This window comes from Stegodyphus dumicola, chromosome 5, assembly GCF_044657685.1.
Source record: "Stegodyphus dumicola isolate Sdum_Otavi_A_Nest chromosome 5, ASM4465768v1".
NCBI lineage: Eukaryota > Metazoa > Arthropoda > Arachnida > Araneae > Eresidae > Stegodyphus > Stegodyphus dumicola.
The window spans coordinates 6491813-6518708 of NC_140772.1; the positions used below are offsets into that span (position 1 = coordinate 6491813).

Consider the following 26896-nt stretch of genomic DNA (forward strand, 5'->3'; position numbering starts at 1 on the left):
ATATATATAGTGATATACATTCTAAATTTTGTATACATATTTTAATTTAAAAAAGCAAATTATGCTTATTCACAAGATTTGGGCACGTAATCATGTAAATTGTAAGCTAAATTTTCCATTAAATAATCATTCTAGTTGGAAAAGTAATTTATTAAAAATAGTTCTTGATAAATTTTATAATGAAAATTTGAATGTGTTAGAACAGCTGATCATATATATATGTGTCAGTAAACCTGTATCATAATCTGATAGATTTAACTTCTTAAAATGCTACTTATAAGTGACTATATTAATACAATTTGTGAATTGATGTTACTAGTAGTTTGTCTACTTGAGCATAATATGCATAAAAAATCGAATAATAAATTTTAATATACATTGAAGTAAGAAACAAATGCGAATTTAATTTCCCTTACATGAAAACTATTCAGCTTTATTTTTAATGTATGAGATTCAGAAAATAAGTAACCATAAAATACTCTCATGCTATTGTTTTTAGCTTCATATATTGCACAAAATATTGCAAAAGAAATGTTTCTATTTCTTATTACATAATTATGAAGAGCTTAAAATTAATTATTACCCCAAATTATGAATAAAGTCTAAAATCTTCAGTTAGCTTGTTACGCTTTCTATTTTTGAAAAGTTATATGCATACAAATTCCTATACATTAATCATTACAGGTGAATAAATGCTTACATATACTTTTAGACTATAACTTATTTTTATATATGCTAATTCCAAGTCTCATTTGGGAAAAATAAAGTAAATTTTAAAATGAAATAATATGGATTATAGCTCACATGTGTAAGCTAAAAATTCATTTTTCATAATTCTGCTGAAAATTATTATGTATTTCATTTATTGATTAAATCCGAATAGGAATCATTACCATAACTGCAGAATTATAATAATTTCAATGAACAAAGTATTTTAAATATAAGTGAAAACAAGCATTGCATGAAAAACTCTTTATTAGGAAATATATGTACATATATATACATATATAAAAATGGAAAATATGACACTAAAATGACATTAAAAATATGAAATGTAATGCATGTACAAAATGCAATAAATTCAGACTCGAACATGTATTTAAAGAGTCCACACAAGCTCTAGGAGTGCTGACATTATACAAAAGGCTTGCCACAAAATTATAAAAATTTGTTGATGTATGTGCATATTGAACGCTAAATACAAAATTAGTTTTAAATAGAATGTCAAATGCCTTCATGGCATGATTTGGGCATGCTTTTAAGTGATTTACTGCTTTAATATAGAATGAACTTGTAATGCACACTATAATGGGCTGTTTATTCTGAGCTGGTCCAAGAGATTCCATGTCTTCTATTCCCTGAAAATAAATTTCTTTATTAAGAATACATCCATTACCTATCTATTAGGACAAGTCAAATACCAATGAGCCATACTAGAAAGTTTATCTTTCCAATTAAAAAATATCGCCAGAAAATTTTTCTTCTTTCAAAAATAAGTAATTCCTAGTAATTTTATTCACATAGAGGTCTTTTGCTTTTAGTTTCTGTAAAAATGCAGTATAAATACATATAGGAATATGTAAATGTTATATTGATGCAAATATAAAATAGGATAGTCTATCTGTGCGTTGCTTCTTAATGAAAAATGTAATAAATAATGTACATAAAAATGTAAAAAGAACAAACTATATGGAGAATTAGTCTGTCTTTTCCTTATGAAAACAAGTATCATCCCTTCATAATAAACTATTGTTGTTCATAATAAACTATTGTTATTGTAAAGATGTTTGTTCTTGATTTCATGATCGCTATAGTCTGGCTGGAAGTGTATCTTTTGAATTTCACCTTGAAGCAATTTTTCCATCACTTTACAAGTTAAAAAAAAAAAAAAAAAAAAAAAAAAAAAAAAAAAAAAATCTATGTTCACTGTATATACATGCATATATATGATTAGTGTCATGCTTTAGATTTAGATCATATAAAGGCATCACACATATTACAAACCATCTTACTCTCTCGAAATATTTGCTAGTATGTAGGTGACATTCAAATCAATGCAATTCCAATTCTACAGAAATTAGCTAAATGACCATGCATCATCTGTGGGTACAATAGTCGAAAGCAGCCTGAGAAGATGAATTTTAGCCACATGAAGCCAAATACATTCACTGCTGTAAAATGGCTCATTTTAATATAATCTGCCCTCTTAAAATGAAAGTTAGTGCAAAGCATATCAAAATTCCTCAATACTTACATTTAGCAAATATTAGAAGTGCAGAATTTGGATTTTTTTTTTTTTTTTTTTTTTTTCAAATAACAACCTGATGCTAAAATACTTGCTTTGCCTTTACCCTACAAAAATAAAAATAAAAGTATATATAAAAGACATATACTGGATAAAAATTGCATGTGAAATGTAATAATTAATTGAAACTATATAAATATCACACATGAACCTTTCAAGATAGAATATGTAGCAAATTTCAAAGTATATGCAGCTCAGCTCACTTACATATAGTATCAATAGCTTATTTACATATACATACACTGCAAACTAAAAATATTATCCTATGAAAAGAATTTTATAGCTAAGCATATGAAATTATTTTTTATGCATAGACTTATGCCAAATATTTACTCATTAATAATGAATAAAACCTTTTTCCCTCTTTCTTTCCAATAATTTTAGCTGAGCAAAAGTTCTGTGGTGAGCAAAACTAATGCTTTTAGGTCATCTATCTATCTATCTATATATATATATATATATATATATATATAAATACACACGTTTATTACATAATGATTACAAAACTATCATTAAAAAGGCCTTTGGCACTAGAGGCACATGCATTTACCGCTTATCTTTAAGAGCCAGAAGGAAAAAACTATAAGCCATTTAAGAATAAAGACCAATGTGAGTAATAGATGCAAAATTACTTTACTCTAGGTAATTAAAAAGTAAACAAAGAAAAGTTTTAAAGTATTCTATCATTTATAATCCTAATTAAATTCTATCATTTATAATCCTAGTTGAATTTTTAAAGATTTTTACCACTGAAATCAGCAATACTTGGTACCAGAAGATCAGGGCGTTTTGTTTCCACATATTTCAAAATTCTTGGGACGTAAAAAGATGAAAACTTTTTTAAATGTCTATCATTAGAAATTGTTTCAGTTTCTATACAATTTCTTACATGGCAATCTATACAATTTCTTACATTCAATTGTTTTTATGACTGAAACATACTGAAATGTTTCTTTTACAATTTTGGTTTCAAATTGACCTGTTTTTGTATTCAGAGCTTGATCCAATCTACTGCCAAGCATAATTTCGACAGCTTCGATAAAATTCTGACAGCTTTTCAAAGCCTTTATTTGTCCTTTAGTTGCTGACATGCCATCAAAAATCTGCCTAATGGGAAGGATGCCTCCGTGGAGGTCTTTCTAAGGCAAACTGGTTCGTATACACGTTACACATGGAGAAAACCACAAAAAAGTCCATGCAGCCAGCTCCTTCATGCGATTCAAACTCTGGACCGAACTACCAGTGCTCAGCGACTTTGCCGCTGGTGGGTAATATTCAGGGGATGCGCATTAATGTTCGGAGAAAAAGCATGATATTAAGCATTTGTAAGTAAACAGCCTGTTAAAATTGGTATTTAGGGCATATAAATTAAAATGAGCGCAGGGGCGTAGCTAGAGGAGGGCAAGGGGCATCTGTCCCCGGGCGCAGGATCCAAAGGGCGCCAAACTGATGTTACGGCATTTTAGAATTAAATGTTTTCCATCCTTGGGAAGTAGTAGGGTGCGCGAAATCTTCAGTTGTCCCTGGGCGCTGAAAACCCTAGGTACGACTCTGAATGAGCAGCAAGAAATATAATATTAAGCATACGTAAGTAAAATTTACATAAAGTAAATATTAGTTACTGAAATCAATTTGGCCTTCCCCCATTTTCTCAAAATTGTTCCAAAAACTGTTCCGTTAAGAAAATTTTCGGCAACATATTATCTTAGAAGGAAACATTCTTTAAACGCAATTTAATAGTTCTTTGACTGTATCTCAACCATTATGCTTAATTTCATGCCGAGACAAGTACTCGAGTATGCAGTTTTGTAAATTTTCTTTGCAAACACTTTAAAATCACTTTTAGAAAACATAGCACGGAAATCAGACAAAATAATAATAAATTGAGAAAAAATGACACATGCAAATAAATTTTGAACAGCAGCGAAAGAAAGCGAGGAGGCCGCAAGAGAATTCTACCAGCTTTGTGCTTTTGCAGCGTTTACATTTACTGGTTTCTTTGCGGTAGTGTTTTCGAAGGCAGGTGGAAGGATGGTAACTTTGAACTTCTGCAGTTCATAAAATTTCAGAATGCAGTTCCAAATACTGATATACATCTGTAAATTTTTTTCATGACTGTTGCGAGAAGAATTTTGCAAAGTACAAATGGATTAAAAAACACCTAAGACTGAGAAATTGTACCATACTGTCTACAAATCAGCTGATAGAATAGTAAATCAAACTTTTAGAATACTATTAATGATTTTGTGTATAAGGAAAACAAACAAAATAGTACTTTACGGTATTAGAATTAATGTTTTATTTCAAAACTAAACCCAGATATTTTGTTTCTATGTATATCATTTTGACATTTTATAGACTTTTTATTGTGCACTGAGTGAGGCAGCAAGAACTCTGGCTACACCTCTAACAGTGTTCACATAACTTAGTTATTGAAAATGTAAACAAGCTGTGTTACCTGAGTCTTTAAATCCTATCTAAACCAGAAAATGAATTCATATGAGTTTATTAAAATCAGGTTACTTACATTTCTTTCCTACTTTAAAGGACTGTGGATAAGAAAAGGTTTATAAGACTTGTTTGATACAACAATAGCTTTTGCTAATGTAAACAATTATATTATTTTGAACATTACTTCATCAGATCCTCACTCATTTTAATATCACTAGGAGAAGATATAATAACTAATTGAAATGAAAAGGCAATAATCTTGAAAAGTAATAAGTAAATGTCATTAGTTTAACTTTCTAACTATTGAGTTGATGTATATGAATTAATCTATGAATCATTTTAGAATTATCGTTTAAATTAGTATATATTTCGACAATTTTGAAAGTATGCCTGACAAGTTTTCTTAGAAGGGGGAAATAAATAAATAAAAATAACCCGTCGAATTAGGTTTTCTCCCGCAATAGAAGGGAGGGGAAGCTGTTTTTTAATTGTGCATTCTATTATCTGTTAATAAAATAAGTTAATTTTTAAATATGATAGGCGCTGCCACAAATATAAGGCAATATTGCTTAATTTTCATATTATAAAATAAAAATGCATCAAACATTTAGGTTTTATGGCTTACATATAAAAAGTCGTTTTGTTTCAGTTGAAATAAAAATGTTTAGATATAAACGAATTTTACTATTTAATTAAGTCTGAAAAAAACATGCCTTACATTTTTTAGAAATAAATACTGTTTTTTTTTAAATTTTCTTATTTGCATTAAAAGAAATAAACATTTGGTGTACATATTATATATTGGCATATACGTATATTTGTCAGTAAATACATATTTAGCATAAAATAAATACATGTATATAGCATATAAAGTCAACTGAATATCTGGAATTTTCAAAAATCCGGACTAGGTATAGTTTTTAATTTAAAACAGAGTAGAAAATAAAATTACCTTTTAGGACATTAACAGCATCTTCGGGAACTTCTTGCAGTTATAAAAATCTGATAATTTTGAACTATTATGTAACGCCTCCTGAAAAAAGTATTTTATTGTGCTACAGTTTAAAAAAAGGACAAGGGGCAGATAAATTTGACAATTTGCTGTGGCACAAGTATTAGGAATATAGAACCTATGTAGAATGGGACAAGGTACAAAAATTTTATGCTTGGTCTTTGATTGAAAATGAATTCTCATTAAATAGTTATCTGCATGAATTACCTGGAATATTTAATAATACAATAGTTTTTTCAGTTTGTCATCAGAAAATCAAAACTTATTATTTTTTTTAAATAGCTGGGTTTTCTTTTAGTCCAAAGGGGCAATTCTCCCAGAAGGACTGTTAATTTCGTTTTGGCATTTTGCATATATTTTGCATTTTGCATATTCCCGATATGTTTCATTTCAAATTGTTGCCACCAAACATTATATTAAAAGAAATTAAATAATGAAGAATCTGCATGAATGTATGTATGTTTCTCGCATTATAATAAAACAACGGTACCTAGAGCCAACAAAATTTGAATAAGGTAATCGTCCATAGAATATGGGCATGTGGAAGCCCTAATTTGAATTTGAAATTGGTTTTATTATTTGCTTTATTATTTAATATTTTGTAATACTTCAACGAATTTTTGATTAACAAAGTAAACGATTTCAAAGCGAGCAATGGCAAGACTGTACGAGTAAAAAAAAAATATATATATATATATATCTCCAGCTCGCGAGACTCTGTATTGGAAATTCTAAAGATATGTTCATTTTAAAATTATTTTGCGATATTGCTGTTGAATGTTTTTATGGTTTAAGTGCGAAGAACGTGATATTTAATAAATAAAGGTAACACACAAAATGTTAAAAAAATGCCCCTTTGGACGTAATTTAAAATCTGAAGCTTTCAGTCTTTTTTAAAGAATGCAAGATTTTTTTTAAATCGTAAACGGAAAGCCGTCTTAGCAGCTTTATTGGTCTCCCGGACTTTTGAATGTTCAAGAGGCCTTAGTTACAAATAATATAAGTTTTAGAATGCTGATATGACCCAAGTAGTGCTAGTATTTATATTTTGGAAAAATTCAGCTTTGCAACAGTAAGTGAATTTTATTGTCGCAGCAAACTATAAGCAGAATTTATAAAAAATGAAAGTTAAAAATCTATTAAAAACTACTAGAAGCTGAAAACGATATGAGTTCAATAGGAAATTCAGTAAAGTATACGGTTTTTATTTCTTCCAATACTACCAAATAATTTACACACTTGTGTTATAAAAAAAATCAAAACTTTAGTATGCATTTTTTTTTTCCACCGCTGTTCTTCCTATTTGAAATAGGAATGCATGCAAAACTAAATTTAAATAATTAAATTCGATAGCTTTGTGTAAATTGTTCAAAAATAAAAATAATGTTAAGAATTATTTACAAAAAGTACCATCCATACGTACAGCTTTCATTGTGTTAGCAGTACATAATAAATAAAACTACGTTACAGCATTACACTCTTAAAGCAAATTTACAGACACCTAAAAAAAAAGAGCAAACTAACTATAATTTATAATAATTAAGATATTTATATTAAGAAATAATTGTATATATATTTTAAAAGCGAACTTACTTTTGGCAAAGGAGCTGTATCCATTGTTACGACTGTCCTCGCTTGAAATGGCGCTTAGCCAAAGAACAAACTTGTTTGGTCAGTCTGGGTGGACGATGACAAGACAGGGGGTCGTCCTGCTCCTTCAATTCACTCCCTTCCCCAAGGTTATTATTGCAAGTGGGAAACATGTTCTGCTACCAAGACAGTAAATTTGCGTTGTTTGACACGCAACGGAGCGAAAACTGCTGTCACCCTCCAAATCCCACTCTGCGAGATTTAGAGTGTATGTATAAAAAACACTAAAATTTCCTATTGTAAGGATAAACCCTTTGTATATGTGATTACAGCAAAACCTCTAGGGCTATATGCATAAGGGGAGGAATGCTTTCGTGGAAAACATTTTAAGGGAAACTGGCTGGTAAATACGTTACACATGAGGGAAACCACGGAAACGCCCAATGCGACCTGGCCGTACGCGGGAGTCGAACCTCGAAGCAAACTACCAACGAGTGACTTTACCGCTCGGCCGGTGATGGGCAGATAAGTATAAACTGAAACGAGTCAAGTCCAAGATGAAGCCGAAGGTAGTTTGAGAATATAAAAACTTGTTGTTGTTACTTATTCTCACTTGTCTGATAGTAACACCAGCCCAAGCCCAAAAATTCCTCGTGGCAAAGTTGGTTGGTTGGTTGATTTTTTAAATGGCACAAAACCTCGAGGGTTATTATGCGCCAGACAAATGGTAAGTAAAATTCAAGATGCATAAACACACTGTATCGAGTGAATTGATGAAATGAACCTGAAATGCTGATGAAGGCATGGAGAAATGACTTTAAAATGTCCAGGCAGAAATGACTGAAAAATGCTGTAGCATCAGGTAGAGCAGGATAAAATGTAGTTCAAATCATATGGTAAAAGGAGATGTCTTTTAAAAAACTTATGAGGTTGATGTGAGGTTTCTTCCAATGAGATCTGTTAAGTTAACATTCGTAGAGTTGAAATAAAATTCACGTTTCTGACTAAAAGCAGGACAGCAGGTTAAAATGGGATTGACTAAAACGGGAACGTTGCAAGTGCCACAAATAGGCTCATTATCTCCTTTCAAGAGGTACTGATATGTCAGTCTGCAATGACCAATTCGTAAGCGAGTCAGTAGTACATCCTCCTTTCGATTCCCTGTACTCCAAATTGGGTTTTAGCTGCCTTAAATTGTTCAGAGTTGGGCATTCGCAGAATTCTTACCACCTGAACAAGAACTTTGTTCTAATGTAATTCCGTATGCCTGTAAAAGGGACATCTTTTTCTGAGGTAATATCAGCAGATTTTGCTGCAATATTGGCGAGTTCATTGCCTTTGATGCCAGCGTCTCCAGGCACCCAGCAGTATGCAATATAATAACCTGCGTTTCTCAAACGGAGGTGTGGCTTTAAAATTTCTAAGACCTTTGTATTTATTGATTCAAGAGCACTCAGAGAATCAGAGTAGATGATGCATTTTCTGCTATTCTGCCTAGAGATAAAGATCCATGTGGCAAGGAGCGTAAGATACGTACACTGCAATAACAAAGCATTATTGACATTCCACACTACTTTCCTGTCTTTGGCATCAACCTTGAGTACCTTACACTTGCGAATCCGATTTAGCTGAGTTCCACCCACAATTTTGATGAAGTGCAAACCCCCAGGGGGGAATGGAGGGTCTCCTACCCATTTCCACTTCCACCAAACCACACTAGGAAGCTCCACGAGCTCGTGTGCACACGATAGTTTTTGGCTCACCGTATACTTCGAGTTCCACCATACCGCACTACACATTTGCAAACATCCATGCCTTCTTCGGGATTCGAACCCGGGGCTTTCGTCACCGCAGTCAGCCACGCTAACCACTATACCGGTTTTGGCAGCGTATAGAACTTATCTCATTCATATTAAAAATTTCTTTTCCAGGTGTGTATAGAACTGCTTTCGTTCATATTGAAATATTTTTATATTTTCTCTTTTTCAGGCGTAGAACTCTTTGGATGCAGCCCGCTGTTGGAAACTCGGCAATCAGTTAATATGAAGTATTATGTCTGAAGATCCAGGAAAATATCTTTTTTGTACGTATTTTTGTTTCGATCTTCACTTTCTTTTAAAGTGTCATGATTTTATGTTACAAAAGTTCAGAGAAATGCTAATATAAATATTTCGTACTCTTCGGTTATCAGCACCAGATTCAGAAATGTATGAATATATGCATGTATGTGTTCGTATATGCATATGTATATGTGTGTACCTATGTATGAGTATGTGTACGTTATACATGCATACATACGGACATTTCCGAATCCGGTTGCGACAACAGAAGAGTATCAAGTACTTTTACTACGAATTAAAAGAAAATGGTGAGACAATTTTTTTTAACTTTCATTTTTCCTCTTTATTTATTAGCGTTACATTATTTTATACCGTTTTATTAATGAGCACTTTTGAATGTTAAATTTTGAAATAGGCTAATTATATTTAACAAAGCAACATTTTATAATTTAGAGCAAAGTTTTTAATTTATGGTTTTCGACTGAATCGAGTTTTTAAATATCACGAAAGTTATTTACTGTATTAAGCATTATTGACAGGCCCATCAGCGGCCATGTGTAACGTTAAAAACGGGCCAGTTCCTCTTAGAATGTCCTCCATGAAAGCATCGCTCCCTTTCGTATAGTGCCTTAGTGCGGAGCAGGTAAATTATAACAAAGCATTATTTTCCACACTGCTTTTCTTACTAGCGTTCTATTACATCTTAGGTATATCTATTAAGCAAACACATTTTTAAATTGTTTTTTGAACTTTGATTATAAATTAAATTACTAAGCAATTTTTTAATATCCTAAAGTAAGTAAGTTAGTTCTTCAAATAACTGCTGAAAAGAATTAGATTCTAGAATATTATAAATTGATGATGTCTGCCTTTCGGTTTAGTTTATTATGGCTAAGAGCACTAAGGGCCTAACTGGAGGGATGTCTTCGTGAACAGTTTCTAAGGGAAACTGCCTCGTATACATGCTACAAATGAAGAAAACCACGAAAACGCCCATGCAAATGCGCGTAATTCTTTTAGTTTCATAAATATATCGCTATCTATGAATGTTTTATTTTGTCCTTTGAGAATAGAAATAATTAACAGAAAAGGATTTTATTGATTTTATTTAAACTGTGCCATTTCTAAGCCCTGTAATTTGGTCTCTACAATCGAAGAATTCTTTTAATGAAGAGAGAGTTTTTGATATATTATTTTAACATTGTTTTCTTTTGATACAACTAACTTTAGTATAGTGCCATTCTGTAGTAAAATTACTACAAATCGTTTCTGGATAAGGTGACCGCATTACAACCTAACCATAATAAAGTGTTTTTTTTTCATCGCATAAGTTATTTCTCCCGCTTCTCTAGCGAGCCTTCGTGGTGTAACGGTAGCACGCTGAGCCGGTATTCCAGAGGTTCGTGGTTCGATCCCCGGCGAAGACGGTTTGTTAATTTTTCATCTTGCCTGCTTCCAAAAAATCCTAATGTCTCTACAATCGAAGAATTTATTTTAAGTGAAACGCGTCATCATGTCGTTTTTTGCTAAAGGGCGTAAACAAGATATGTGTGTTTTAGCAAACGAACTTGCTGTGAATGTTACGGAACAAATGACAATAGTTAATATTAAAGATGCCATTTTAACGAGTAAGGGATATAATGAAGAGTTCACTAAAGATTTATTTTTTCGCGTTATTGAGGAACGAAAAGAAATAGAGGAACGTGAATTTAACGAAAGAAAACAGCGTGAGGAACGCGAGCAAGTTCACCTGGATTCGAACCTAGGTCGGAATGACCAATGTTCAGCGACTTTACCGCTCGATCGCTGTTGATGACGACTATTGAATTTGGTTTTAGAACTTAAAAGAAATGTAAAATTTCTCCCAGGAATTAAAAATCCGGTAAATTCTTGTTCAGAAAGTTTTCCCGACTTTGTACTTCATAAAATTATGCAAATGATTTAGTTTCGTGTATGTTTAAATAAACCTGAGTTGAAAAATCATCAAGTATGATAAAAATCACAAGAAAACTCATGCAAGTAAGCAACCCTACCTTGAAGATGGCCTTCTTAAGCTCAACTATTTAGTTTTCATTGAGGTATTTCCTCTTTGGTTCACATAGCACATATTTTACTAATGGCATAAATCACTTACGACACAAAAACAAATTAAAGCAATAAAATTCCCTTCATTAAATGCAACCTAATACGGAAAATTTCTTTAACCCGTCAGCACACGCGCTGGGGAAAAATCCACCACCCACGTAGTCTTTTCTTAGAAAATAAGAGAAGGTCGTACGTGAACTTTCTAGTACTTTATGTACCTTTCAAGATCAAGGTTAGGAAGTGGTCGTCCAAAGGAATTTTTCCTGTGTCCATGGGATTTTTGTGTTTTCGGGTAAGGCATGTGCAACGGGATTGTAGATACCCCGCGCGTGTACGAGGCATGTGCAACGGGATTGTACTAACGTTTCACTTCCAGGGAGACATTCATTGAGATGCGTGCGTACGAACGAGAACAGCAACGACTGCGGGTTCTTCTCGCTAGTGTTGAAACTGATAGCGAAATCGAAAATTCCGATTCTGAGTGCGATAATATTTCTGAAAGTACTCACGAAACTGTTTCTGATCAGTGATATGATGATCCCCATGATCTTCTTTGACATCATATAATTTTTATGTTTGAATAGATGGAACAATTTGAAGTAAAAAATTACCCTCGAAAAACGTTCGGACACGGCTGCACAGTATAGTGTCAAGAAAAGCTTTAGAAATTTGAAACATCTAACTGAGTGTTTATTGCAAATTATTGATGAATAAATAATGGAAGATTTGGTAAAATCAACAAACATTTACATTTCATCAATAAGAAACAAATTCTCTAGAGAACGTGATGCACAAGAGACAAACGTAGATGAATTAAAGGTGTTTTTCCTATTATATTACGCTGGAGTGCTGAGAGCAGCACTCCAGCGTTTGCAAAAATATGTACTTGTTTGCAAAAATATGTTATCACACTATGTGAGGATTGTTCAATGTGAGGAGATTATTTGAATAATAAACTCAGGTAGGAGGGGGTGGGCGGAAAAACTATGTGTTATTTATATTTTTTAATATTCTTATTTAGAATCTATTCTTTGATATGAATAATTGTATGACATTATATTCAGTTTTAAGGAAAAAAAGCTAGTAAGAATGCGCCTTTTCATATTCCTCTAGTACTTTATCAAACCACTCTTTATAATAAACACTTATGTTTAAAAAATATGTATATATGAAAACGGATTTTTCTAATATAAAAAATCATATATATATCTTATACTCGTATAAGTTAGTAATTTTGCATAAATTTCGATTTTTATGGCATACTTTAGGTAACCAGTATGGAAATGTTTGTATAACTTAAAGTAAGATTATCTCGAATTAAAACTGGAAAAAAGGTTTAGCAGAATTCAAAAAGCTATTAGTCATTTATCCATTCATTGAAAACAAAGAAAATGCTTTTATTTACACGTTGGGGGTGTGAACTCCGAAAAACAAACACTGGGGTAAAATTTGTTCCGCTCGGGTACTAACGTAGCGCAGTGATGCGCGTGTGCTGAAGGGTTAAGAGGTCACCGTGTATAATGTACATGTGACGTACGTAGTGTACACCGTAACGTGCACTTCCCTTATCATCCACTTGTGTTGTTGTTGATTTTGTTATTTATGCTCGTTTATCTGATAATAACAACAGCTCAAGCCCATCAAATTCCTCGTGGCAAGGAGCGCAAGATAGGCTTGTCGTTGGCAACAGCCTTGAGCATCCTGCAAGTGAAATTTTGATGGAGAGCACCCGAGGGGGGACGGATCCGAGGGTCTTCTATCCCTCTCCCCTTTCACCAAACCACACGACATGTCGTACCGACACTATATATTTACAATCATCCATGCCTTCTCCGGGATTTGTTTGAACCCGGGCTCTTCGTCACGGCAGTCAGCGACGCTAACCACTATACCGGCTGGGCCGCATCGTGTACTTTTAATAAGACCTAATAGCTATACTTGCCAGACGCCCCGGCTTGACACGGTCAGTTCTGGTTTTCAGACAAAATCCCGGTGTCCCGGTCGGTTTACTTCACGTCCCGGTAAAAATTAAATTTCATTTTAGAGATGACCAAGAAAGTCTAAAAATAATTAATTATGAAGGATTATTTAGGATAATTACTTTGCCATTTATTTCTCTACTGTATCAAAAGTGAAAAACCATAGAAGATGAATGGTCTACTAATAAATATCACTTCTATAGTGAAGACTACAGAAGAGTGATTGTCTCGTTATTATGCTCGATGCGAGAAGCTCTCCGGGCGAGTCCAATATTGGTCACTAAATCAACATTCGGCGAGTAGTCCAATACTGGGCGAGTCCAATACTGGTCACTAAGGCAACGTTGGGCGAGTCCAATACTGGGCGAGTCCAATATTGGTCACTAAGGCAACGTTGGGCTAGTCTAATATTGGGCACACCGTAGCTAAAGCGCCAGAGGAGATTTCCTTCCAAACTACAGCGCTTCGTGTGCAATAACATTGGACTCGCCCATTGGACTCACCACTAGCCGCTTGCGATAGAGACAAAGAATAAAGGGATTCCCAATTCAAATTCTTGATAGAGATCAGGTACTTCACTCAGTTGTCAGTTCCTGTCAGCGGTGCCTGTTGTGTTAGAGAACTAGCGCTGTTTTATTTACGTTTTAAGTTTATATGTTCTCTATTAAAATGCCAAAACGGTCGTGTAAATTCACTGAGGATTTACAGAATGAATTCCCTTTTTTTGAAGAAGGTGTATTGCACGGGCACTGGTAATCAAGATCAAGACCACAGAGCTAAATGTTCACATTGCAATTCTGAGTTTTCGTTTGCCCACGGTGATCGACCCGATATAAAAGACCATTTTCAGTCGAGTAAACACAAAAGAGTTAAGCACGTGCTGATAGCTCATCAAACCTGACCAGTTTTTATTTTTAAGACTGCGAGTTCTAATGACAAAAACTTAGCAGAGAAATAGGCGACCATTGCTTACCACACAGCAAACCATAGCCTAAGATTTAATTCGAATTCTTGTCCATCAAAACTAATTTCTAAGTTTTTTAACCTAAAATATCACTCGGAAAAACTAACTGTGAGGCAATAGTTTTAAATGTCATCAAGTCTTTTAACTCAAGATACAGTACCGTGAACTCATTCAACACGGGAATACTCGGTTTCTCTCAGTGATGTCCGCTCTTGAAAGAATTTTACAGATTTTTGAAGGTTTGAAAGCGTTTTCTTAAGACCAAGAAATGTGCCCATGAGCAATAAAAAAACTTGTTTACTGCTTTAACGGGCGAGCTCTACTTGTGGTTTGTCCACGGACAGATTGCACTGTTTAACAAGGCCATCCTGTTAATGGAAAAAGATAACACTACAGCGTTTGAGATTGCTGAAGCTCTCAAAAGAAATCTGGTTCAACGACCCGCCCCCAATGGCTGACCCCTCAGCCGGCTTCGGCTTGACCAGAAATAAGAGTCATTTTATTATAGAGGCACCTAATAGGTGTACCACCTTTGCCTCCTATGAAGGGACGCATAATTACAACCGTACCTTCTCCTGGATTCGAACCCGGGCCCTTTAGTATCGCAGTCAGCTCCACTAACCACTATACTGTCTGGGCGCCATAGGGCGAAATTAGAGTCAATAAAATGCGTTCTTGTGTTTTCAGCTGTGGTGTTATTGGAAGTTATTCTTTCATGATGGGGTACCCAAAACGTTTTTAAAATTCAGAAAAATGTGAAGGCATTCCTTATTCTATTGTTGATGCCACTGTAAGTTTTGATGCCAGAATGGCTGCATTATCTTTTTAATATTTGTATTTTTCTTCTTACAGAATTTCTCCATATGAAACTTGTTGTTCAAAGAGGAAGCTGGCTGCAGAACTCAACGGCCTCGGACTTGCTGAAAAAGCAATTTGCCAGGAACTCATACACCTTGGGAAAAATGCATAATCCTGACTACGGAGTGTTCAGAGATCGTGCGAGCTTCGCTGTTTGGATTTGTTTTCCATTGTGTTGTGTTTATGTTATTAGTAGTTTGAGATGGTAACTACTGGTTGCGCTGTGCCATACTGAGAAGAGCTGTATGAGTATTTTTGCGAAAAGCTCTAGATCTGTAAAGTATTTCTTTTGTGAAAATAAATTTTAGCAAGCTCTCATTGTTTCTGTGTGAAGTCAATCTGTTACGAACACGTATGCACGCAGCAACATTATTTAATTAATTATTCCAGATGATCAGATGTTACAAAACCATGGAAAAAGTTAAAAATTCATGTTTGCAACGTAGGAAAAGTGATAAAATAAGTAAAAATCAACTTTTACGAGTGATTCTGTTAAAAACAATTAAGCGTAAATTTCGTTTGACGTTTGAATTTAACCTTGAATGACCTTCAGTTTGACCGATTTGACCTTCAAATGACTTTCAATAACCTTCAAAAGGAAATTTTTGCTAGAAACCACCAAGATTAAATTCCACTATGTGCGTTATTTCACCTATATGACCTTGACTGACCTTATATTCGATTTATTTAACCTTCAAATGACTTTCAAAAGTCTTAAAAGTACGGAAACGTGCTCAGTGACCTTGAAAATCCGTTATTCAACCTTGAAGGGCTATTCTTGAGAGTGAATTTTGTTCACCTGAGTTTAGTTTGAGCTACTTAACCTTGAATGACCTTCAAGTTGACCGATTCGACCTTCAAATGACTTTCAAAAGTTCTTCAACATACAAACTTAATAGAATCTGATGGTAAATGACCTTGAAAGGTCCGTTATTTAACCTTGAAGGGCTATTCTTGAGGGTGAATTTTGTTCACCTGAGTTTAGTTTGAGCTACTTAACCTTGAATGACCTTCACGTTGACTGATTCGACCTTCAAAAGTTCTTCAACATACAAACTTAATAGAATCTGATGGTAAATGACCTTGAAAATCCGTTATTCAACCTTCAAAATGATTTTCTGCTAAAAATCACTAAGCTTCAATTTCAATAAGGGTGTCAGTTGAGTTATTTAACCTTGAATGCCCTTCAAGTTTACCGATTCGACCTTCAAATGACTTTCAAAAGTTCTTGAACATACAAACATAATAGAATGTGATGCTAAATGACCTTGAAAATCCGTTATTCAACCTTGAAAATGATTTTCTGCTAAAAATCACTAAGCTTCAATTTCATTAAGGGTGTCAGTTGAGTTATTTAACCTTGAATGACTTTGTATTCGCTTTATTTAACCTTGAAATGACTTTGAAAATTTTCAAATTTCAAGACGTGAGGATGAGTGACCTTAGAAATCATTTCAAAAGAGCTTTTCTATTAGAAAACTAAATTTCATTAATTAAATTCATGTTATTTAAACTATTTAACCTTCAATGATTTCACATTCGAGTTATTTGACCCTGATATGACTTTCAAAAGTTTCAAGTGCGAGCGTTATGATTTCCGAAGCCCACCAGCGACTGATTAAACACTGGTAGTTCGGTCTGGGGTTCGAGTCCCGGCGAACGGGCTGGCTGCATGGTTTTTCCCATATGTAACATGAATACGAGCTAGTTTCATATGTAACATGAATACGAACTAGTTTACCTTAAAAGACCACCATGAGGCATCCCTCCTTTTCCGTGTACTGTCTTCCGTGAGATTTTCTACAAGTGATTGCTCATGTATAAAGTCATACCACTCATAGAGTCGTATCACTTATATACCACTCCTAGAGTTAGTAAATAATATGAGTGATAAGATTTGAAAAAGGAATTAAATATTTTAAGTGTCTTTTGTAGCCTAGCAATTGGCAAAAGGCAAGCTGCTGAACGAGGCCCGATAGCACAGTGGCTAGCGCATCGTGCAGCTCCGGAGTTCGATCCCCAGGCTGGACAAGGTTGACTCAGCCTTTCAACTTGAGGGAATCATCTCTTGAGTGAGTCAATAAAATGAATACGAAGTTCGCCTGGATACTAGCAGTTTTGCTGAACTCTAGTAGTTCAAAGCAGTATTTCTTCGTAAGTGGATGATCGTGAGCGATTTACGAAAATCCTCTTTCCCTCAGTCTAATCTCTTCTCTTTATCTGAAGGTGAATTACGTAATTTATAAATCAAATTTCCTGTAGTTGTAGGGAAGTGTGGGTGCGTGCGTGCGTCTCTTTTAAATAATCATGCCAGATGAACAGGAAGAAATTTTCAGTTTATTGAAGCTTATAATACACAGTAAATATACACAGTAAATTAATAGCTGTAAATAGCTCCTCGGATACTAAGCGATTTCTGCTGAGCACACAAAAAGTAAATTCGAAAACGCAATTAAAGTAAACTAAATTAAAGTAACGAAAAGTAAATTCTAAAAGTCTCTGAACTGCAACTCTCAGAGCTGATTAATAACAACCATTATACATAAGGTGTAGCACAGGTTAACAATTTAATGGCTGTCGGATTCAGAATTAAAAGATCTATCATTCTAAACAATAAATAAATATTTATATACATAACATGAGACCACAAATGGATTTCCACACAAAATGAAACAACAAATATAAGTAATTAACGTGTTTTAGACCAAAAAATATACAATATTATAGCAATAAACAAAAACAACAAATTTAAATATTTAGAGGAATTTTGTTGCCACCATTATGAAACGTTTTCATACAAGCTGCTAGCGTTCTGTAGAAGTTCTGTATCGAACTTTACTCGTAATCCTCTATAGAATGATTCACAGATTTGAATTCTTTAGAGTCGAATCGAAAATCAGTTCCAAAATTTTATAAAATGGTATTCTATAGAAATTTGTAAAGTTTTCAATGACCAAATGAAATGATTTTCAAAATCAAATGATTATAATCAAAGTCAATTTTCAGTTTCGGATATACAATATAGAATATATAAAATTAAAAATAAAAACCGTTTTATTCATTAAGTGTTGAACCATTTTTTGAATGGAAATTCTTGCTCTTTCTTTCCTCTCTAGCTTACTGCTGTTTAGTCACATTTCAAGGTCACTTTAATGTGACCAAAGTGTACATTTATGTTTCACTTTGCGCAATTTTTTGTAAAGTACGTTTTGGTTCCAATGTCGAGCACAAATCATTATAGGCATCGACCACTACAAAGTCGGGAAACGCTGATCACTTTATTATGGAGGCACCTAAAAGTTGATGCACTGTGGCCTCCTGTGAAAAAACGGACAACTAATTATTCTTTGCCTTCTCCGGGATTCGAACCTGGAATCTTCGGTACGGCAGCCAGAGTCACTAACCACACTACCGTCTGGATGGCTTTTTTAAGTATTGCTTATATAATACAAAAATTAAATTTGTTAAAGCAAAAAAATCAATTTAAATCACAAGATTAAATTTATGCTCTTAATTATAAATTTTTAATCCCTGAAATTAAGGTTTCGTACACGAAGTTAAAATAATAAAAAAATGGTTTCAAACTCAAAACTTAGTTTTAATTTATTTAAAGTGTATTTATTTTTATCTGAGTAGTTTTTGAAATGAAAACAATATAGGAAAAAAAATCACAACTGTTCGGCAAATTTCTAATCTCCCCTTCACGTCACATATCATTTTAAAATTTAGATTAGAAAATTCTATTCAAAAGCTAAAACTTAATTTATTTTTTGAAATCTCCAAAAACATATTCTCGATTTTATAATGTTTTAAATCTTCTACAGGATGTTTTATAGAAAATTAAAATAAGGATACCTATTTAGAGATATTTAAAAATATGATCAAATTTTCTATAAAGAGCATCTGATATTTCTGGTAGAAGTTAATCAACTATTAGTTGTTTTAATAAGCATTTTATAACAAGGGTGGCCGAACTTTATATTAGTAAGAGCCGCATTTGGAATTTAGGGAATTTGGACAGCCGCAATTATATATTCTGAAAAGCCACAAATCCATATTTATATAATTTTAAAAGTAGTGAAACATTTTTATTGATAATTTGCCTTCGGCATGTAATGATGTGTCGAACACAACACGAAGTTTTGTAGTGTCTTTGTTTTCTACTTTTACACCCTGATGCAGTAAAAAATATTTTTTTCAGTTCTTAAATTCCTCCAATTCTTTCACGATATCTTTTCGTAAATGTTGAACTATCACAGTTTTGTGAAGCTTGTGGGACTTCAGATTCTTCTCGAATCTGGATCACAGTGACTGAAATCATTTCCCTGCTACTTCAGAATTATGCCGTAATTCACCTGCATGCTAGTTGCATGGCAAGGAAGCCGTATATTTGTTATCTTCCAAACTGAATCGCCCAACCGGTCATACATATGGGCACAGCCCCAGCCCACCTAGCCGACGTAGTCGTCCTTATGGTTCAAAAATAGGGCTTACCCCTCCAACAAAAAACGACAGGGCCAGCGAGCCGGCCGTGCCCCATCCATAATATGCTTAAATTCTTAAAAGTTCCAAAATTATCAACATGCCAGCAAAATTAAATCTTATTCTTTATCTAATGCAGCTCTAAGATACCAAGCCCGAGCCCCGAGTAACTAAAAAGTTAGTAAAATGAAACTAAACAAACTCAAAAATACAAGTCTGAACTGGTTGTCCAGCTTAATCTTTTTCCTTTTAAAAATCGCATTCAAACCAAACTATCAGAATAAAATTATAATTATAACTGGTTATAAACCAAAAATAATAAAGACGCCACATAATCAAACACACAGCTAAAACACAAAACTAAGAATTGTGTACTATAATCACTTTTATACCATAATTCCAATTCTTTCCTTATTAACAATATTCATTATATCTCTTGCAAACTTTTCTAAAATATTATATTTAATATCCTCTATTTTTCTTACATTGTATTGGTCCCTCACGCTCCAAGTTAAGCCACAGTATTCGACGAAGTGTTCTGCGTTACCTAGAGTATTACAATAAAGGCAATTTCATCGCCCAACCGGTATAGTGGTTATCGTCGCTGACTGCCGCGCCGAAGGCCCCGGGATCAAATCCCGGAGAAGGCATGGAGGTTTGCAAACGTACAGTGTCGGCGCCGTACGGCGGCACTTCAAATTTGCGGCGAGCCAAAATTCCTCTCGTGTGCTTTGGTGGAAAGGGAGAGGGGTGGAAGACCCTCAGGCCCGTCCCGCCCGAGGTGCTCTCCATCAAAATTGGGAGCGGACCTGACCTCAATCGCATTGTCACCAGTAAGGTGCTCAAAGCTATTGCCAATGACAGGCATATCTTGCGCTCCTTACTACAAGGAAGTTCGTGGGCTTAGATTGATGTTACTGTCAGACAAGTGAGTTACAGCAATAACAACATGGATTCTTGAAATTTTCTAAAGGTAACGTTGTGTTCTAAGCTGTATAAAAACTTATAACGTTCTTAGCTGTAGTCATATTTGTTAGAAATTCCGGAAACTTCGAATTAAGATAAACTCATGAATTCATTCAAACTCGAATCAACTTCTAAATTCCTTTTAACTGCCGCCCAGATAGAAAAATGGTTAGTGATTCTGACTGCCGTACCGAAGGGCCGGGGTTCGAATCCCGGAGAAGGCGTGTATATAAATGGTCTATCCCTCCATAAGAGGTAATGGTGGCCACCTATAAGTTGCCTCCGTAAATAAAATGGCCACCGCTTCATGTCTCAGTAGTGGCCAAACCTAAAATGGCTAGTGCCCGAAATAAAAAAAAAATATTTAATTTCGAGCAAATTCCGTTTGATATTAAGCGTTTCTGATGCGTTAAATATATAAATTAATGATTTTATTTAAAAAATTGTTTGATGGAATCAGTATACAATATTTCCATGCATTTATTTAATTATATTTAATTATTTTTTGTTTTTGAATAGCATTAAATTTCCTATCTAATAAGAAATAAATATTTATGTTTAATTAATCATTAATTAATCTTCATTTATTTCTCAAATGTTAAAATAATTAACTTTTAATTACGAAAAAATAATTACATTTCACATTGATTAGTTTATGTTTCCTAACAAGTTCGAAAAAGAACTGAAATAAACTAATTACTTCCTTTCGGACACTGATCAGTTTTAGTTTACCGTATATCCTATACATATTTTACTCGCATAAGAGCCACCCTGTGGATATCCCTTTTATATAAGATTCTATACGTTCGACTTTTAGAAAATATATAAGGCAGCCGATCCACTGGAACAGTTAGAATATCGGCCAGATGGCCTCGCTGACGGAATTAACTCCACACCGTGAATAGTTAATGAGTTCTATAGATAATTACAATTCTGGTAAAGGTATGACTGAGTTACAGGGATATCCCTGGTACAGTCAGCTATGTAATACATTAAGTGTAACTACGAACATTTAACATAATCACTGATATAAAAATATAAAATAATACATTAATGAAGCCAATATATGCAATTATTGAAGATCAAATTAGAGTACATGACAATAATTAAAAGATAATTGATACATATGCACTTAAGAGCCAAAATATTATGACCACCTTCTTAATAACGTGTTATGCGATCTTTGACCTGCAAAACAGCTGCAACTCGTTTTGGCATGCATATTACAAGTTCTTGGTAGATGACTGGAGACACTGTGTACCAAATATCTAAGTAGCGGTCAAGAAAAGTAGAGATACCCTTAAAGGGAGAGAAAGACTTTGTATGCAAAGGTGCAGGGACAGCTTAAATGTTTTTGTGTTTTTATGTGCTGTGTTATTCTTTTTAGTTTACTAACCTAATTATCTTTTTTTTTTTTTTTTTTTTTTTTTTTTTTTTTTTTTTGTTAAGCTTTGCTAAATTGATTTTGTTTTTTGTTTTTATTTGGACACGGCCGGCTCGCCGGCTCCTGTCGTTTGTTGTTGGAAGGGTTGCGCCTGCTTTTCTTCATAAGGTTCAACAAACCAGGCGGAAGGGCTGCGCCCGTATAAAACAAAAACAAAACAAAGTAGAGGTATTCTGATATAGTAGTGTTTGATCTTTGAGCTTCCAATGCATGATATCCCAAATGTGTTCTACGGGGTTAAGTTCCGGCTTTTTAGGGAGCCAGGACATTAAGGGGGCTCATACACCTTAAACCCCTTATGATCTTCGAATATGTGACATTTGCAAGAATTGATATATTTTACCAATTTTAAAAGCAATTACTTCCAACGTTTTACAGCTGACTACATAATATAGCTGCTTTGGAAACTAGTAACCAGAAAGTTTGTGCAGCCACAAATATTTCTGTAATTTAATCCGCTTCGTGACAAAAAAAAACTTCGTCCTGTTTCCACCTTGCGCGCATGATATTTTAAAAATGGCTAATGGTACATACTTGAAATTTAATGAGTGAGCTAATAAGTGAGCTGTAAAACGTTGGAAGTAATTGCTTTTAAAATAAATAAGTTATCCCAATTCTTGCAATAGTCATATATTCGAAGATCTTATGAGTTTTAAGGTGTGTGAGTCCCCTTAATTCATCCTTAGGCTCCTGGAACAACTCCAACACAGATCGACCCTTCTGATATGAGGCGTTAGCTTGCTAGAAGATTCAATTTCCAATTGTGAAGACAGACGCCGTGTAGAGGTGAAAATCAACGTTCATATAGTCCAAAGCTTTCATGGTCTGTTCTACCACAATTAAAGGCCCCAGAGCCGCCCTTTAGAACTTCCCGCAAAGCATAATACTGCCACCACCAGCCTGTGTATAATCTACTGTGTCTAAAGGGAGGAAGCAACTGTTCGTCTGGAAGATGGCATACCCTGACTAAGACCATCGACGTTATGAATGAGAAATCGTGATTCATCCAACCATACAACTGTATTCCACTTTTCCATGATCCAATCTCTATGTTTCTGGAACAATTGTAGGCGTAATCGACAGTGACGTTTAGTCAACAGAGGAACACGATGTGGGATGTTCTCTACACAGACCCATATCCAACAGCATCCACTGAACTGTATGAACTCGCCATTTGGACCCGTAGTGTATTGGGGTATTAGTTGAGTTACCGTCTGCGCCGATTTTGTTGTACCAATCAAGACAGTTTCCGACGTCCTTTCTGCTTGATGACGCGTGGACGACTAATACCTTCGCGTCTACTGCTGGTTTCAGTCTCATTTATCCCCTTTGCATAAATACTAACAACGGCAGATCGTGAACAACTTAGCTCAGGTTCGGAGATACTCTTTCCGAGTCTCTGGGCCATTACAAAATTCAGTTTGAAATGGCCTCTATCCAATTCGCTTTGATCAGCAGCCTTTCTCATCACTCGCAAACGTAAGTGCAAAAATAATTCCTTACTTTCCCCAACATCAATTAAACACCATTCCCACTTAATCACGTCTAAACGTCATCCAGAAGATTTCAATGAAAATTGTGGGGATGGTCATAATGTTTTGCCTCGTAAGTGTATATATATAATACTAAGTAAATAATCATACATAATCATGTAACTAATAATCATACATATTAAATAAAACAAATAACTCATGAGAAAGAAATAAGACAAAAGCAAATAAAAATAAATAGTACAGAACAAAAAATGGTAATTTAAATAAGCTGCGTTAAAAAACTCAAGTACATAATACATAATTCCTTACTTTCTCCAACATCAATTAAACACCATTCCCACTTAATCACGTCTAAACGTCATCCAGAAGATTTCAATGAAAATTGTGGGGATGGTCATAATGTTTTGCGTCGTAAGTGTATATATATAATACTAAGTAAATAATCATATATAATCATGTAACTAATAATCATACATATTAAATAAAACAAATAACTCATGAGAAAGAAATAAGACAAAAGCAAATAAAAATAAATAGTACAGAACAAAAAATGGTAATTTAAATAAGCTGCGTTAAAAAACTCAAGTACATAATAGGTTTTGCCCTGGCGACGAAGATGGCAGCTGAAGTTTACTCCAACCTGTTTCAGATATTATGTGCCATACTGACGCAGCTGCGTATGCATTTCCAAGCATACAGATTTTGTGAAGTAACTTCAGCCCTAGGCACAGATATACTTCTACGCTGGTCACCTTTTGCAGTATTTCGGCAAGCAAACGGATAATGATCAAGATCTGCTACCACCCCGCATGAGCACGGGCGGTTGGAGTTATCGGCAATTCGGAAAATTTCCCTAGTCGCCGGTTGTTGTAAGTTCCTTAAAGACGCAGGCACCTTTATGCAACTCGGCGATTGTTCCCCGCCAGTACGGAACCCATCGTAACGGTGTTCTGACATAATGATGTCGCTACCTCGACGACATCCAGGTTATAAGCTGAGCTTTACGATGGGGACTCCAAATAAAGATGCTCTAATTGTAAAGTACCAGCACACTTCGACTACAAATTATGAGGCGATACAAATTATGAGGCCCACTTATATATATGTTTAAGATGGTAATCCCGCCAGGATGATAATTACGGGATGATGGATGAAAGCTGCTTTCTCCACTTTAATGAAGCTGAGAAGGGCGCCGGCACTTTTATGCAAGTCGTTGATTATTCCTAAAGTAAAGATCTTGACGAAGGTCGCATTCTTTACCATAAGTAATGAGCTCTGCAAGGGTTCCGGCAATCCTTAGGACTTGATGAAAAACGGCTAACTTCCAAAACGTGCCAGGAGCCTGTAATCAAATCGGAGAGTATAGTATTATTACATTATATACATATGATAATATTATTAAACTATATACATATTATTACATTAATATTTTATTATTGCATTATTGTATTACATTTGGGTTACAGTACTGTTACATTATATACATTTTATTACCGTGTTATTTTATTATATTCATATTATTGTATTATTACATTATATACATATTATTAAATTATATATTCGATTTCGCACTAAGTGAATTTAAGATTATATATATATATAATGTTTTCAGTTATTCCAACACATCGTGGGTGAATGGTGAGGTTTTTCCATTTCACGTTTTCGCAGATGGTTGACGAAGTTGGAATGATTGCACCACGGAGAAAAATGGCGACTCAGGACTTTTCACTTTTAACAGCATATCTCTATTTTATTTTAGAGCAGATGATTTTTTTTTTCAGATGAAGTTATTCAAATAACACAGTAATTGAATTATTAGATACGACTGACTTTAATACGTTATAACGTTCTAACAAAGAAAGAGGAGCATAGCGGAGGCGTTAGCAGAACGAAGGCGAGAAGGCATCTGGGTAGGAGAACTTATGACGCAGCATTTATATGAAAGGTTATGTAACAGAGTAGCTTCTTTAAAAATGTAGAAAAACTTATGAAGCAGCATTTATATGAGGAGGTTATGTAATAGGCGCGAATGTTCTAGAAGGTACTGGTCTAGGGGAAGATCCTGAATTGCAGAAAATTAATTAAAGGTTGCTGGTTCGCAAAGAGCAAAGCCATCGGTATTTTTTTATATTTTACATCTCCCCTCCCCGTCAAAAACAGAGGCCGGGGTGAGAAAAGCATTAGTACAGGAGTAAAGCAAAAGGATGAGAAAAGACATGAAAACATCCAGGACATAGCGTAAAGAGCAAAGCCACCGTATTTTTTTTATATTTTACATATATATATATATATATATGTGTGTGTGTGTGTATTAATTCATTAATATTTTATTATAGTATTATATTCGTGTTATTGTGTTGTTACATTATATAAATTTTATTATTGTATTATTATATTATATTCATACTGCTGTATTATTACATTAGCGTGTTATTGTATTGTCATATTATATAAATTTTATTACTGTACTTTTACATACATATTATTGTATCATTACATTATGGAATTATTATATTATCACACTGCACTGTAGAGACTTTAGGTAATTTTTTGAGGCCGCAGAGATTGAAAAATTAAGAACGCCTTCGCCGGGAATCGAACCACGGACCTCTGGAATACCGGCCCAACGTGTAGAACCACTACACCACGAAGGCACGCTAGGAAAGAGGGTGAAATACCTTATAGCATATATTTTTAGAACTACCTATGTTACTTAATCAGTTATCATGACTATAACTTCTCTTTTTCGCTTCTCACCAGAATGCAAATTAGCTGTTTGTGCATTTAAGCTGAGGATTTGAAATCTTGAGAGAGAGAGTATTTCTAGCATTTGCGTGTTACGAGGTTAGTTTTTCTGAAATTTAGCAGTTCGAGCCAGCTGTCATTTCGGTACTAAAAAGTAACAACTCATTTCTGTCGAGCAGACGAACACAGTCGCGTCAGGTAGCTATCCGAAATATATGAACCATTGTACAATGAAGACTATTCTACAAGGTCCGGCTATTAATTTCCAGGACTCATGGAATAACTCAGAAGAAAAAAAAGTTAAACACATAGCCATTTAATATGACTCAAAGTAATCCCCATCAGCCGTAATGCACGTCTGGGCTCGGCTGTACAAATTTCGGAAAGAAGTTTTAAAAGTCCTCTTTCGGAATGCTCTTTAATAGTGACGTTACAGTTTTCTTGATGGCTTCGACATCCTGA

General features: G+C 34.3%; 1 protein-coding gene and 2 long non-coding RNA genes across 6 annotated transcripts in view; 1 reads left to right on the top strand and 2 right to left on the bottom strand.

The window, feature by feature from the left end:
• LOC146997025 (uncharacterized) overlaps nt 1-15661 on the top strand; it is a 36925-nt gene extending 21264 nt beyond the window's left edge. Inside the window, exons 4-5 of the long non-coding RNA XR_015040988.1 lie at nt 9348-9441; nt 15299-15661. This is a non-coding gene — a long non-coding RNA (uncharacterized LOC146997025). The remainder of the gene's footprint in view (nt 1-9347; nt 9442-15298) is intronic.
• Nucleotides 964-7494, bottom strand: LOC146997026 (uncharacterized). Of its 4 annotated transcripts, none has more exons than XR_015040985.1 (4): nt 7362-7494; nt 5709-5789; nt 2255-2352; nt 964-1358 (listed from the first exon to the last, which is right to left on the bottom strand). XR_015040985.1 is itself a non-coding variant. In XM_085816334.1 (2 exons), exons 1-2 carry the CDS (start codon nt 7383-7385, stop codon nt 1029-1031), a joined length of 354 nt encoding a protein of 117 aa, XP_085672460.1. In that variant the 5' UTR covers nt 7386-7435; the 3' UTR covers nt 964-1028. The 4 variants fall into 4 exon arrangements, 1 of the variants encoding a protein (XP_085672460.1); XR_015040986.1 differs by lacking the exon at nt 7362-7494 and adding an exon at nt 7192-7321; XR_015040987.1 differs by lacking the exon at nt 2255-2352.
• A 1960-nt stretch (nt 15662-17621) lies between the features above and the next one.
• Nucleotides 17622-26896, bottom strand: part of LOC146997027 (uncharacterized) — a 35244-nt gene continuing 25969 nt past the window's right edge. The window contains exon 3 of the long non-coding RNA XR_015041076.1: nt 17622-25031. This is a non-coding gene — a long non-coding RNA (uncharacterized LOC146997027). The remainder of the gene's footprint in view (nt 25032-26896) is intronic.